Source organism: Carcharodon carcharias, chromosome 26 (genome assembly GCF_017639515.1).
Source record: "Carcharodon carcharias isolate sCarCar2 chromosome 26, sCarCar2.pri, whole genome shotgun sequence".
In the NCBI taxonomy this organism is placed as follows: Eukaryota; Metazoa; Chordata; class Chondrichthyes; order Lamniformes; family Lamnidae; genus Carcharodon; species Carcharodon carcharias.
Window position 1 is genome coordinate 25,093,635 of NC_054492.1, and position 15,053 is coordinate 25,108,687.

General features: G+C 43.6%; 1 protein-coding gene across 1 annotated transcript in view; it reads right to left on the reverse strand.

Moving 5' to 3' along the window:
- LOC121270043 (A disintegrin and metalloproteinase with thrombospondin motifs 7) overlaps positions 1-15,053 on the reverse strand; it is a 168,518-nt gene that overhangs the window by 116,218 nt on the left and 37,247 nt on the right. Inside the window, exons 5-7 of the mRNA XM_041175365.1 lie at positions 13,011-13,094; positions 5,733-5,857; positions 2,164-2,313 (exon numbers count right to left, since the gene is read on the reverse strand). Of these exons, the coding sequence (XP_041031299.1) occupies positions 2,164-2,313; positions 5,733-5,857; positions 13,011-13,094 (359 nt within the window). The remainder of the gene's footprint in view (positions 1-2,163; positions 2,314-5,732; positions 5,858-13,010; positions 13,095-15,053) is intronic.

Here is a 15,053-nt window from a genome sequence, read left to right on the forward strand (position 1 = left end):
TGGGTGTCACAGGGGCAGGAGTGCATCATCTCCCCCCAAAATATTATTTTAATTTAAATAAGCTTCATTTAAAGTTTTGATTTTTGTTACAGTGCTTCTTTAAGGGGCTGTTAACTTGTTAATTTGTTTATTAGCTGGTTATTGTTGAAAAAAGAGACATGCTGTCTAAGCTTCTGATGAACCAGAGAATGAACCGGGGACAACATCAGATGTGATTCTGCGATTGGACAATACCTACTAAACAACCCTGATTGTGCTAAGAATTACACTGAGAACCAATTTAAGATTGTCAGTCGAGCTCACAGTATGGCTCATGTAGAAGCTAAAAGCCACATGTATTCACACACAGGTCCCTGACCTTTGCAGACAGAAGAAACATGCCTACACTTTGCACCTTTTTCATCTAAACAAAAATCTAGGGAACAGTCATTCCCTGGTTCATTCCCCAGGGCAATGCCATGTTCACTCAGAGCCAACCTGCCCGGTTTGAATTTGAACAAAGTTGGGCAGCTGATTGCTCCATGCTGCATTCTCCATGGCAACGCCTCCACCAATCAGAGTCCACTTGCCTACCAATCAGCGCTCTCATCTCATGCAATATAAATTGTTGTTGCCCCCCTACAATTTGGTAATTTCTTGCAAGCTGTCCTGATGCGTTTTCAGCAACTCTGTGCTACTAAATGACTATAAGTTGTTTATCTGGCTGAAGCATCATCAGTTCTGGGAACATTATTTTAATTTAATTTGATAAATTGCCTTTGTCATTTTTGTTTCACTAACCCTTTAAGGGGTTGTTATTAGTTTTTTTTTAAATTTGTTCACAGGATGTAGATGTCGCTGGCTAGGGCAGCATTTATCGCGAATTGCCCTTGTTCACATTATTGTGGATCTGCAGTCACAGCAGTAAGGACAGCAGATTTCCTTCCCTAAAGGGCATTAGTGAATCAGGTGGGTTTTACAACAATTGTTTCGGGAATACACAATGAATGGTAGGATCCTGGGAAGTACTGAGGATCAGGGGGACCTTGGTGTTCATGTCCACTTAAGGTAGCGGGACAGGGAGATAAAGTGGTTAAGAAGGCATATGGGATACTTGCCTTATTAGCCGAGGCATAGAATATAAGAGCAGGGAGGTTATGTTGGAACTGTACAAAACGCTGGTTAGGCCACTGCTAGAGTATTGCGTGCATTTCTGGAATCCGCATTATAGGAAGGATGTGATTGCACTAGAGAGAGTGCAGAGGAGATTTACCAGGATGTTGCCTGGCATGGAGAGTTTTAGTTATGAGGAGAGTTTGGATAAACTGGGGTTATTTTCCCTGCAGCAGGGGAGATTGGAGGGGGGACATGACTGAGGTATATAAAATTATGAGGGGCATATATAGGGTAGACAGGAAGGAACTTTTCCCCTTGGTGGAGGGATCAATAACCAGGGGGCATAGATTTAAGGTAAAGGCCAGGAGGTTTAGAGGGGATGCGAGGGAGAATTTTTTTCACCCAGAGGGTGGTGGGAATCTGGAACTCACTGCCTGAAAGGGTGGTAGAGGCAGAAACCCTCATAACATTTAAGAAGTATTTGGATGTGCACTTGTGATGCCATGGCATACAAGGATATGGGCCTAGTGCTGGAAAATGGGATTAGAATAGTTAGGTACTTGTTTGACTGACACTGACTCAATGGGCTGAAGGGCCTTTTTCTGTGCTGTAGACTTCTATGACTCTGTTTCAAAGTCATCATTAGACTTTTAATTGAACTATTATTGAATTCAAATTCCACCTCTGCCATGGTGGGATTCAAACCCAGGTCCCCAAATCATTATCCAGGGTGTCTGGATTATCAGTCCAGTGATAATACCACTATGCCATCACCTCCCCCCATTGTTCATTTATCATTTACTGCAAAGAGTATAAAGAGACACTGATTAACACTGTTGGTGGGTTGTAGCATTAAGAGCTATACACTTGTAATGTCTCACTTTGTGAATAAATTTAAAACTGAGTAAAGATTGACTTCTGATCTCCTCCTTAGCCAACTGGCTGTAAGAGGTTTAACATTAACCACAGAACCATGGCCAATACCTAAACTGACCTCAGAGAACTTAGCCTCCTGATCAGCAGCTGCTGAGAATGGTAAGAGTTATGAGCGTGTGTTGCTAAACTTACTTGTGCCCGAGCTCGTGTGCGATGGTGAATGCCAACGGAAGACCCGAGTCCTCATTGATGCTGCAGCTCCTGTGGGGTTGACACATTCCAGAAACGTGTGACAATCCCAGAGTCTCACATGGACGGTTCATTCCGGCACAGATATCCTTCCTTGTCAGCACAAGAGAAACGACATTTAAAACTTTGCTTCTCACTGAGGCTGAGTCAACAGGAGAGCTCAGGGGTGAAATTATTCGACAATAGATGAAGTGAGAAGAAGATCTCCCGTTTTGTGCTGCTGAACAATCCTATCTCCGACCCTAGTCCTCGGCCAGAAACTGACCAGCAGCCCAGTGCACACCCGGAGGTTTCCTCACTGTGACCCATAAACCCACTGTAATGAATAGTGTCAACAGATCCCTGGGTCACTCATAAGGCATGTCACACTCCAACACTCATTATTCTCACTATGTACACCAGATACTCATCCTGCACAATGCACATTGTTAATCTAACTATTTAACATATAACAATGCATTGCAAAGTGAATCATTTTTACATATAAAAATATAATTAAAATGATAATTTCATAATGTTCAAAAAAATCTTTAATCTGCACAGCCTTCAATAAATGAGCTCCGGGTTGTAGCAATTGATGACAAAATCACACGTTAATCATATCAATATGGTTGCTGAATGTAGATTTGCTCCAATGAGTTACTAAAGGAATCATCTGTGAACTTTCACTTACTGCTCCCCTGCTTGCTCCCAAAATCATTTCACTCACTACCCCTCGATTCTTCCAAAAGCCTCCTCACATCCTATTGTTTAAACTGTCATCAGCTCCCACCTCTACATTTTCCTGTTTCAGACGTCCCCTCCAGAAAGTGCTCCAAGACATTTTTCTACCTAAGGGGGTGATTTATAACAAGCTATCATTGGTTATACTGTCCCAGTATATGATTAAAACACAGGCATAAAAAAGTAATAAAACTTCTCAAAAATAAAACTGTGTTAACTTCCTATACACTCCGGTAAGTTTAATTCGCTTCAGGGATTCATTCATGGTCATTTATTCCAGTGGATTAAACCCTTTCCCATTCACTTCCACTCCATAAAATTCCAATGGATGAAATTTGCACCATTCACTCCCATTGTGTGGGATTCCAAAAGATCAAACCCCTTCCCATTTGCTCCCACCGTACAGAATTCCAACGGATCAAACCCGTCTTCCATTCATTCCCACTGTACAGGATTCCGATGGATCAAACCCTTTCCCACTGGGCAAAATTCCAATGGACCTGACTTTCACTCATTACTCCCATTTTGATAGAATTCCTGTGGAGTGAACCAGTTCCTATTCACTCCTCCTGCAACGGATTCTGAATTGATGCATTTTTATTTTTAAGGCTGAAAGGATGAAATATAATGCTTATTCTGTCAGGAATGCCCTAGAGAGAGCAGCATGATTTATAATCCTAATTAAATTTTGTGTGTACTACTTATTCTTTGGCTCTGAATTTTCTGTTGGGATTGGATTGTGGATTTAATGGATTGTGGGTTGAAGGGTTGTTACCTTCCTGGTTTTAATCTGCAGTCTCCAGAAATCCTGACTGATTCTTGGCAAATTGATGCTGAGTTTGTTGGGAGTACAATACTGAAATTGACATGGAATGCTCCTGCTACTAACAGGACGTTAACAAAGCTACACAAAACTAATGGAACCCAACAGCGAAATGTTGGGCTTGAGTAAAGGGTCATTAGCTAATGATCCAATTACTATACGGTATCAGCGCTTCTTGAATTTGTCATCATTGACCAGCTTCTAGCAAAGGAGAAGTAAGGATTTATCCTGGGATGGATTTCCCACATTCACCCAGAAATCAACCATCCCTTCCAATTCTCCTTGTCACGAAGGTGCTGAGCTCTGCTGGAAAACAGGTCCACAGACACCAAGTGTCCTCAGGTTCTTCATCTCTTCCTGACTGTAGCATGTTCATAGTGACACACTTCACAATACGTTTATATAGCGCAGGAGTGCGATCACAAAATTTAACACTGAACAAAAAAGGAGGCTTTAAGGAATGTCTTTAAGAGGGAGAGAAATGGAGAGGCAGAGAGGTTAAGGGAGGGAATTCCAGATCTTAGGGCACAGGCAGCTGAAGACATGGCCACCAATGGTGGAATGATGCAAGTGAGGGATGCACAAGAGGCTGGAATTAGAAGAATGCAGAGGTTGGGGACTATTAATTGTACATTAATTGAGCACCTAATTGCATTTAGGTGGTAGGCATTAATTGGAGATTCAGTTGCGCTCCTATACAAAGGAGCAAGTGCTCAAAAGAGTCATACAGGAGCAAGTTTTTTTTTTATTGTTCATTGGACGTGGGCGTCACTGGTAACTCTTTCGAGTACAAACCCGTTTCCATCTGTTCCTATTCAGATGAAGTTACATTGTTTCATAGCTTGTCATTGTGAGATTTGAACTCTTGATCTTAGGGTTACAAACCCAGTACCATAACCACTTGGCTATTCAGGCCAAGCCATAGGTGTCACTGGTAAGGCCAGTATTTGTTGCCCATTCCTAATTGCCCTTAAATTGAGTGGCTTGCCACACCATTACAGATGGCAGTTAGGAGGCAATCACATTGCTGTGGATCTGGAGACTTTTGTTACAATGCCCCTTTAAGGGGCTTTCAATTAGTTAATTAGTTTACATTGATGGATGGGCAATAAATGTTGGCCTAGCCAACGAAGCACACATCCCAGAAATGAGTTAAAAAAAACATTTGTTCATTTGGTTTATAAAAGACCATATAAAGGAACAAGGCTGAAACTGTGGTTGGGTTTGGAGGTGCACTTTTGTAATGTGTATCTCTGTAAAGCTTATAAAGGGTGTAAAATTAAGGCTCTAGGTGTATCATTCATCACCTGGCTTTCCGGATTATGACATGGAATATTGTCAGTGAGGAGGTCACAGAGATAGGGAGTGATTGGAATAGGAGGATGAAGGGGTGGTGGAAGCAATCAAATCCACTGGATGCACAAATCCCCACTGGAAATTGACCCAGTCTACAGAGAGGGTCGCCACTCGCAATGGATGACTGGAGTGGAGTCTGGAACCAACTCTGCAACCTCAGTGACGAGAATCGTGTCCTTGAGTCAGTGGTCACTTAGCATCAACAGTGATATCAACAGAGTAAGATGTAATGGGTCAATGCCTTCTTCCAGAACATTTTCTAATGAGCTCCTGTTTGCAGGAATTACACATGGAAAGTGTAGTCCAATTATTCTCAATACCCTTTACTTATTTGACATACCTAATGGTAATTGTCACCTGGGGGAAAATTTTTAAGGAATCATTAAGAACTTATGCTTTTTAAAATTCAGAACTGGAATAAGAAAAAAATGTGCAATAGCCAGAGATTTGAGAAAAATATTGACTGCAGGTTCTGGATAACGTGAAAAATAATGGGGCTGGTTAAAGTTCACACAGGTCACAAGTGGTTCCAATGGAACAGGCCAAAAGACAAGAAAATTGAGCCTAATTATCACTGTTGTCGGCTGTGAATAGTGCTCCATCTTCTTACCGTGTGAGCAGGAGAGCCACATCATGGTGTGTGGGGTGATTGTCTCCTTTAATGTTGATCTTCTTTTGCCATTTGCAGAAGCTTGTCAGTGTGTTGTCAGCATGATGTGTTATCTTGAGGTCTTCCTGATACAATAATAGAAGAGTGTTAGTGTCCGAATGTGAAAGACCAATGGGCCTTCGAGCCAAACAGTCGCAGGATCAGTAGAACCATTAGTGTCAAGAGACTAGAAAAGCTGGGATTGTTCTGAGAGCTGAGATGGTTAAGGGAAGATTTACATAGAAACATCGAAACTAGGAGCAGGAGTAGGCCATTTGGCCCTTCGAGCCTGCTCCGCCATTCATTATGATCATGGCTGATCATCCAACTCAACAGCCTGCTCCCGCTTTCTCCCCATATCCTTTGATCCCTTTCGCCCCAAGAGCTGTACCTAACTCCTTCTTGAAAACATACAATATTTTGGCCTCAACTACTTTTTGTGGTAGCAAATTCCACAGGCTCACCACTCTCTGGGTGAAGAAATTTCTCCTCATCTCAGTCCTAAATGGTCTACCTTGTGTCCTCAGACTGTGACACCTGGTTCTGGACTCCCCCACTATCAGGAACATCCTTCCTGCATCTACCCCGTCTAGTCATGTTAGAATTTTATAGGTTTCTATGAGATCCCCCCTCATTCTTCTGAACTCCAGCGAATATAATCCTAATCGACTCAATCTCTCCTGATATGTCAGTCCCGACATCCCAGGAATCAGTCTGGTAGATCTTCGCTACACTCCCTCTATATTAAGAACATCCTTCCTCAGATAAGGAGACCAAAACTGCACACAATATTCCAGGTGTGGTCTCAGCAAGGTCCTGTATAATTACAGCGAGACATCCTTGCTCCTGTACTCGAATCCTCTGGCTATGAAGGTCAACATACCATTTGCCTTCTTTACCGCCTGCTGCACCTGCATGCTTACCTTCCGCGACTGGTGTACGAGGACACCCAGGTCTTGTTGCACATTCCCCTCTCTCAATTTATAGCCATTCAGATAATAATCTGCCTTCGTGTTTTTGCTACCAAAGTGGATAACCTCACATTTATCGACATTATACTGCATCTGCCATGCATTTGCCCACTCACTCAGCTTGTCCAAATCACACTGAAGCATCTCTGTGTCCTCCTCAAAGCTCACCCTCCCACCCAGCTTTGTGTCATCTGCAAATTTTGGAGATAATTGGAGATATTATGATTTAGCTCCCTCATTAACATATATTGTGAATAGCTGGGGTCCCAGCACCGATCCCTGTGGTACCCCACGTGCCATTCGGAAAAAGACCCGTTCATTCCTACTCTTTGTTTCTTGTCTGCCAACCAGTTTTCTATCCATCTCAATCCGCTACCCCCAATCCCATGTGCTTTAATTTTACACACTAATCTCTTATGTGGGACTTTGTTGAAAGCCTTCTGAAAGTCCAAATAAACCACATCCACTGGCTCCCCCTCATCAACTCTACTAGTTACATCCTTGAAAAATTCCAGTAGATTTGTCAAGCATGATTTCCCTTTTGTACATCCATGCTGACTCTGTCCGATTCTGCCAGTTTTCCAAGTGCTCTGCTATTAAATCTTTTACAATGGACTCTGGCTGACTGGTCAATAATTCCCTGTTTTCTCTCTACCTCCCTTTTTAAATAGTGGGGTTACATTAGCTATCCTCCAATCTGTAGGAACTGTTCCAGGGTTTATAGAATCTCAGAAGATGACCACCAATGCATCTACATGTTTCTAGGGCCACTTCCTTAAGTACACTGGGGTGTAGATTATCAGGCCCCAGGGATTTATCAGCCTTCAATCCCATCAATTTCTCCAACACCATTTCCCTACTAATACTGATATCTAGCAGGAGGGTCAGTGACCAGACGACCCAGATTTAAGATGATTGGCCAAAAGATCCTGAGGACAGATGAGGGGGGACGTTTTCAAGCAGTGAGTTGTTATAGTCTGGAAGGCAGTATTCACAGGACATCCCCGGAGTGTGTCAGTAAAGACAGGAGGTCCCTAGGAGTGAACCAGGAGACCACGTGGATTTCCCAGTATTTACAGAGTGTCCTCAGCAGTGTGCCAGTGTTTACACTGGATCCATGGGGGTGTGTCAGTATTTACTAGGGGTCTACAGGAATTTGTCGGTATTTACTGGGGGTCTCTGGGGAGTGTGTCAGTATTTACTGGGGGTCTCTGGGGAGTCTGTCAGTATTTACTAGGGGTCTACAGGAATTTGTCGGTATTTACTGGGGGTCTCTGGGGAGTGTGTCAGTACTTACAGAGTGTCGGCAGTGTGTCAGTATTTACTAGGGGTCCATGGGAATATGTCAGTATTTACTGGGGGTCTCTGGGGAGTGTGTCAGTATTTACTAGGGGTCCATGGGAGTATGTCAGTATTTACTGGGGGTCTCTGGGGAGAATGTCAGTATTTACTGGGGGTCTCTGGGGAGTGTGCCAGTATTTACAGAGTGTCCTCGGCAGTGTGTCAGTGTTTACAGGGGATCCACGGTGGTGTGTCAGTATTTACTAGGGGTCCATGGGAGTATGTCAGTATTTACTGGGGGTCTCTGGGGAGTATGTCAGTATTTAGTGGGGGTCTCTGGGGAGTATGCCAGTATTTACCGGGGGTGTCTCAGGAGTATGTCAGTATTTACTGGGGGGTTCCCAGGGTGCATCAGTATATGTTCCACATGGATAACTGAGCAAATCACTGTGGCTACTCTATCTGGTGCAGCATAACTGGGTATTTCTGTGCAGTCATGCACTGTAGTAAACACATCTGTACTACCTCCCCCAAGCCCCAGTTATGATGTCAGCTAGACAGCAATGAACACAGTAAACTGACTATGTTCCTTGAGACAGAATTCATAGAAACTGAGAAGGTCACAGAGAAAGCGCATCAAATAAAAAAGGCTGAACTTTGAAGTGATGGCGATGCCTCCCTCTCAATAAGCTTTAGAAATTGTTGACCTCTGCCTCCTGTTTGCAGACATGCTACTTTTGTCCTCAATTCCCAAATGTTTTCATCTTCATTTGAAAGCAAAACTGAAAAAATGGCCCTTTTTTCGAAAGCCTAGCTGTGTAATAAAACTTAATGAAGTTCGTAGAATGTTTGAGACAAATACTAAGGAATAACCGGCATTTGTGTTTCACAATAGTTTTATCAAACGGAATTTTACACCAAGCCACATAAGTAGATACCAGGAGAGATTACCAAAACCTTCGCCAAAGGTAGATTTTCAGAAGTGTCCCAAAGGAGGGAAGAGAGGCGGAGAGGTTTAGAGAAGAAATGCCAGAGCTTATGACCCAGATAGCTAAAGGCATAAACACCTATGGTGTGGCAAAGCAAATCAGGGATGTGCAAGAGGCCAGAACTGGAGGAAACACAGAGATCTCGGAGGGGCAGAGGGCTGCAGGGAGTTGCAGGGATAAGCAAAGGTGAAGCCATGGAGGATCTGAAAACAGGGATGAGAATTTTAAAATTGAAGCGTTGCTCAACCAGGAGGCAACTTATGTCAGTCAGTGGGCAATGGACAAATGAGACTTGCTGAGAATTAGGACAGGGGCAGCCTTTAAGTTTATGGAGGGTGGAAGATGGGAGGCTGGTCGAAGAATTTAAGTCGTAGGAAATAAAAACAGGATTTGCTAAAAAGGCTCAGCAGGTTAGGCAGCATCTGTGAAGAGAGAAATGTAGGCAATGATTTTAATCTAATACTCTGGTTGGGATACTGACAGGATTGGGAACAATGTGGCTTCACACCCGGAGCAGCTTTACTCTTCATTGAAGTTAATATTGGTCCGGAAGTAAAACGAGAGTTGCAGCTAAATCCCATCTGGCCATTAATGTTAAAATCACCCTCCTTAGGGTTAACACTTGAGATTGCTGACCATTCTCTCTCTTGCTCTGCACATACTGCTTACCCTGCTAAATGCTTCCGGCATTTTCATTGTTATATTTCAGATTTCCAGCATCTGCTGCATTTTGCTTTTAGTTTGAGCATCGTGTGCACTTTATTAATCTTTATTGTTTCAAAGAAGCTTCCATGCTTGTGGATTAAGGGAGAATAGAAGGTGCTTTATTCTGTGAATCTAGTGGGTTGTTTCCAATTTTCTGCATCTTAAAGCTGCAGATCTATAGCAATCCTCCCCTTAATGAGGACATAATTCACAGCAAAATTTTTTTTAAATGTCATTTAAAAAAAACATAAACAGAATGCTCCCCCCCCACCCCCACCAACCCCCCACCCCTTGTCCACATCCCCTGTGGTGAAGTTGAGTCTCCTTCCTACATTACAACAGAGACTATACTTCAGAAGTATTTCATTTTGGGACAGCCTGAGATCATGACAGGTGCTATATGAATGCAAGTCTTTTATTCCTGTTCAAACTTTTGCCCTTGGTGCACCATTCTCAGGTCCCGGACTTCAGTGGCTGCTACTGTAGAGGCTACTTGTGCGGGCAATGGGAAAAGAGATTAGGTCTGGCTGTGATGCCTTCCTGTCTGTGCCTACAGGTCAAGCATGGGAGCTGGGAGCCAGTGGAATCAGTACCTCAGTTTAAATTACCTCTCCAAGGGCCAAGAGCAAATGACAGCAGACAGAAGGAGAAATGTTGACAGGCGTCCCACTTCACTCCTCTCACACAGAGGCTGCATTTACATACAGAAGGTATTTGGATAATAAAGCTCAGTTGCTCTGAGACTGCCCAGGTACATTTAAAATGCTATTGATAAAGCTATGCTGATTTTACGAAGCCATAATAAAAATCATTACAGTATCTGCACTCAATTTTTTGGACTCGTCAGATAGCAACAACCGTTGTCTAAAGCGTAGCCGGGCACAGTGGGTGGTGCGATACTGTCTCACGCAGCTGTACGCCCCTGTTATTGAGGTTTCACATTCATTGTGGATTCTAGCTGAAGGAGCAGAATTGATAATCCAGGGCAACACTGTGAGTGAGGATAAATCACAAGGTGGATACGCCGGAGGAAGAGAGGAATGTGAGAATCTGCTGGTAGGGTACAGGTGAAAAGGGATGCTGGACTGGAGGTAGGAAACCAGTTGGGCCCAATGACCTGTTTCTGTTGCTGTACATTCAATGTAATTTTAAATAATGTAACATCAAGGGCAAGGCTGTTAATGACAGATTTTCTCTTACCCACTTCATGTTTCTAGGCTCACACAATTCCATTGAAGGATGTGAAGCTTCATTCGCTTTATTAACCTGTTCACCAGGTGGATATAGATGAGGAATGTCATACATCTTAGCCAACCCAACCTAAAGGACACCCCACCCCCTCTCATTGCAGCCTCCAACTCTCTCCCCAATTATCCTAACCAAAAACCAACTGCTCAGGAAGCCTGGGTCCCAAGTCTAGCAGGAAAGGAAAACAGAGAAAGATTACAAGTGTCTTGACATCCTGGAGGCAACATAAGAAGAGGAGGCCATTCAGCCCTTTGAGCCTGTTCTACCATTTAATTAGACCATGACTGATCTGTACCTTGACTCCATCTCCCTGAATACCTGTACCTAACAGTTAATCTCAACTTTGAAATTTTCGATTGACCCTCAGCCTCAACGGCTTTTTGGGGAGGGAGAGAGTTCCTGATTTCCACTATCCTTTGTGTAAAGAACAGCTTCCTGAACAGCCTAGCTCTAATATTAATGCCATATTCTCTTGTTCTGAACTCCCTCACTAGAGGAAGTAGTTTCACTCTATTTACCCTAACAAAAATCATGTTACCCACCTCAATTAGATCACCCCTTAATCTTCCTCACTTGAGGAAACACAAGCTTAATCTATGTAACCTGTCCTCATGAATTAACCCTTTTAGTCCTTGTTAATCTTCATTTTAGCACAGTGAAGATGCACAAGAGAGGAACATGGAGCCTATCTTTGAATGGTCAATTGCTTACTTCCAAACAATAAAATGGATAAAGAAACTCTGCTGTATGGCAGTAACTTTGGCTAATGTGTTAGCGCATCATTGGCACCAACCTTCATATGAGAGATAGAAAGAAATTCTGTTATGTATGAGTGAGATGGTCTGGGCAGGGGGTGGTGGAGTTATAATGAGCATGATGCCTCTGGACTATGCAGAAGGAAAGAAGCACAGGTCTTCTGCTCCTGATTACCGCATACAGGCATTGAAACAAAAGCTAAGGAGAGTACAACATGACTTAGTGGTACATTTGTCACAGTGCAACAGAAAGCTCCTGTGTATTACATTGTGGAGTGTCTGGATGTCAAGAAACTGAAAAATTGGGACCACGATGCTCCCATGACTGAACAAGTTTCTGACACTCAAACCATCGGAGGCCTTTTGGCCCATCATGGCTGTGGTGTTCAGCCTCCATCCCCTGCTCTTTCCCATGACCGTGCAAACTTCTTCCAAGTTACTTTCCAATTCCTTTCTGAATATTATTATAGCATCTGCTTCCATCACTCTTTCAGGCAGCGCATGTCAGATTATAATAACTTGCTGCAGAAAAGAAAGTCCTATAGCTTCTTCCCTGGCTCTTTTGTCAATTACTTAAGTCTTTGCTGTCTGTTTCCACAGCAAGAATGTTGTTAGCCAAATTCTCCCTATTGAGAAACCTTTCACAGGGAAAACAGCAGAAAAATAAGGGAGGCTCCAAACAAGAGTCTCAAAAGCAGCAAAACAAGACCAGAGAACATTGAGGGCAACCGTGGATGCATTTCATTCTTCATTTGTAGAAAAAAGAAATGGTATCTGCTGTAAATCTCTGACCGAGAGGAAAAGGTCTCCAACATGCACAAAATATTGAAACTTAGACAGATATAAACGTAATTGCGTCCTATGTGGTTTGCATTCTATCTGGGGTGAGCAAAGCCTCAGCAAAGCATGCTGCACAAGAGAGCATATTCGTAATTGATACAGCACAGAAGGAGGCCATTTTGCCCATCATGACTAGGTCAACTCTTTGAAAGAGCTATCCAATTAGTCCCTGCTCCTCTTCTCTTCCTCCACATTCAGCCCAGCATCTTTTTTCTCTCCAAGTATTTACCCATTTGTCTTTTGAATATCATTATTTAATCTGCTTATTCACCTGTTTAGCATTAAAATCAGTTGCTTTGAATGGGGAAATGTAAGTTAGGGTCATTATGAGTAAACTGAGCTGACTGCAGGACCAGGTGGTTAACTCTGCACCGGCTATTGTTCGTATTGGACATTTTCCTACTGGTTCTTCCCCTCTGATTGAATCAAACATACACATTTCTTTCTCACCTCATCTTCCTCCAACAGCACAAGACGGACTATGACGATGTTCACAGAGTTCCCGATACTTGCATCACGGAATAACCCGGCAACCTGCAGAAAGATAAAGACCTGGTGATAGGGGCATCGCAGGAACATGTGCTACAACAACAGCAACTTGCATTTATAGAGCAGCTTTATCATAGCAAATATCCCAAGCTGCTTCACCAGAGCGTTATCAGAGAAACCTGGGCACTAAGTCACATTAGGGGCTGGATTTTACATGGTAGCATGGTCCCTACACCCCTTGGCTAAAAGATCTGTGGGGAGCCCTCCCAGGGGAAGAACAGCTGCCATATAACGGTCAACCATTATAATAGGCTGGAGGTGGAATTTTCGCCCCTCAGGGACAGGAAGCCCCGCCTCAAGAAGCTGAAGGCCAATCGGATGGCAAACAGCTCTGTGGTCCCAGCAGCGCCAGGCAGGAGTGGTGGTCATTGCTAGGACTACAGGTCGCCCCCAGTGGATATCATCGCTGGAGCCGGACACCAATGTAAGGGGGGGTGATTTTGCCAGGGTCACCTGGTGAAGGAAGCGACGGGCTAGCTTTGAGAGGATGAGAGGTGGTGAAGAAGTATAAAGGGGGAAACCTGATTTTGGTGGGGGAAAGAGGAGGAGTTGCCTCTGATGGGCACTGGAGACCTGCAAAGATGAATCCCCTCCCCTCCCTTTCCCAACACCAGCTTGTGCAGCTAAAGCTGCCAGGCATCCTACATGGTATGGGCCTCCACCCCTCCTGCACCCAACCCCGCCCCACCACCACTGCGGTTAATTTACAGCAGGGATGGAATGAGGTCCTTAAGTGGCCACTAATTGGCTACTTAAGGTCTGCAATAAGCCCAAGGGCCTCCTGATACCTCCACTGCGCCCCATGAAATTTCATACAAGTTGGGGTGACAGGTAGATGGTGGGAAAGCCACGCACTGGATTTTACAAGGCCTCACCCTGTCAAATCCGCTAGCAAGGAAGTGTAAAATCCAGCCCTTGGAAATATTAGAACAGGTGACCAAAAGCTTGGTCAATGAGATAGGTTTTAAGGGGCAGTGTCTTAAAGAGAGAGTCGGAAAGATTTAGGGAGGAAATTCCAGAGTTTAGGGTCCAGCCAGCTGAAGGCACAGCCACCAAGGGAAGTGAAAGTTGCTGGGTTTACCAATGCTGCTCTCCAGGGATTGTGGTTGCTGAGCTGGAACTAGGGCTCACTGGCCCTGAGCTAAGGGATTACAAACTCAGCTGGGGTTCCTGCTCGTGATCAATAATCTGGTGACTCCCAATGGAAAGTAAGCAAAGGTATTAAAGAGCGTGTGTTCATGTGCGTGAGAGTGTGTATTTGAGAGTAGGTGCTAGATTTTCGCAGAATCAGGCTGACCCTGGAGGCCTTTAAAAAAGGCCTTTAAAGATGCAGAAATCCTGCCTTCATTTCCAGCAAATTCAATTTTTGTACAAGGGAATGGAGCGTGAATCATACATGCAGGAAACCCAAACTCAGCAGGGCCATTTGAAATTTGCGTGGAGTCCAAATGGACTCCATTCTTGCTGTTCCAAGAGGCTTGTCCCATAGTGTCACATATTTATAGTGAGCTGTAAACACCCTTGAAGGGCGGATATGGTCTTTGATTGACAGGCCATCTGATGTAGCTTGGGAAAAAAAAACATTACTATCTGTTCCTGCAGCTTCAATAGAGTTCTTGTTAATATTTCCCAAGTGCAGTTATTACAGCCAAGACCAATATGAATGCTTGGATGAGTTTCAAATGTTCAAAAATATGGAGTTCACATTTTGATCGACAGTTTTAAGAGGCATTAAGGGATTAACTGTCCTTAATGTGGTTACTAATAGATGTTTGTTTTTATAACAGATTGACCACTCAAAGGGATTTAAAATCTTTGAATGGATTTCATGAATGGGAGTTTTTTTTTCTGTATCAAGAGTGTATGAGTGAAAGCTCTCTCAGATTATTAGAGGTTTCTCTTTTTTACATCACCACATGGCTTCTGAGGTCTGACCATAGTGGA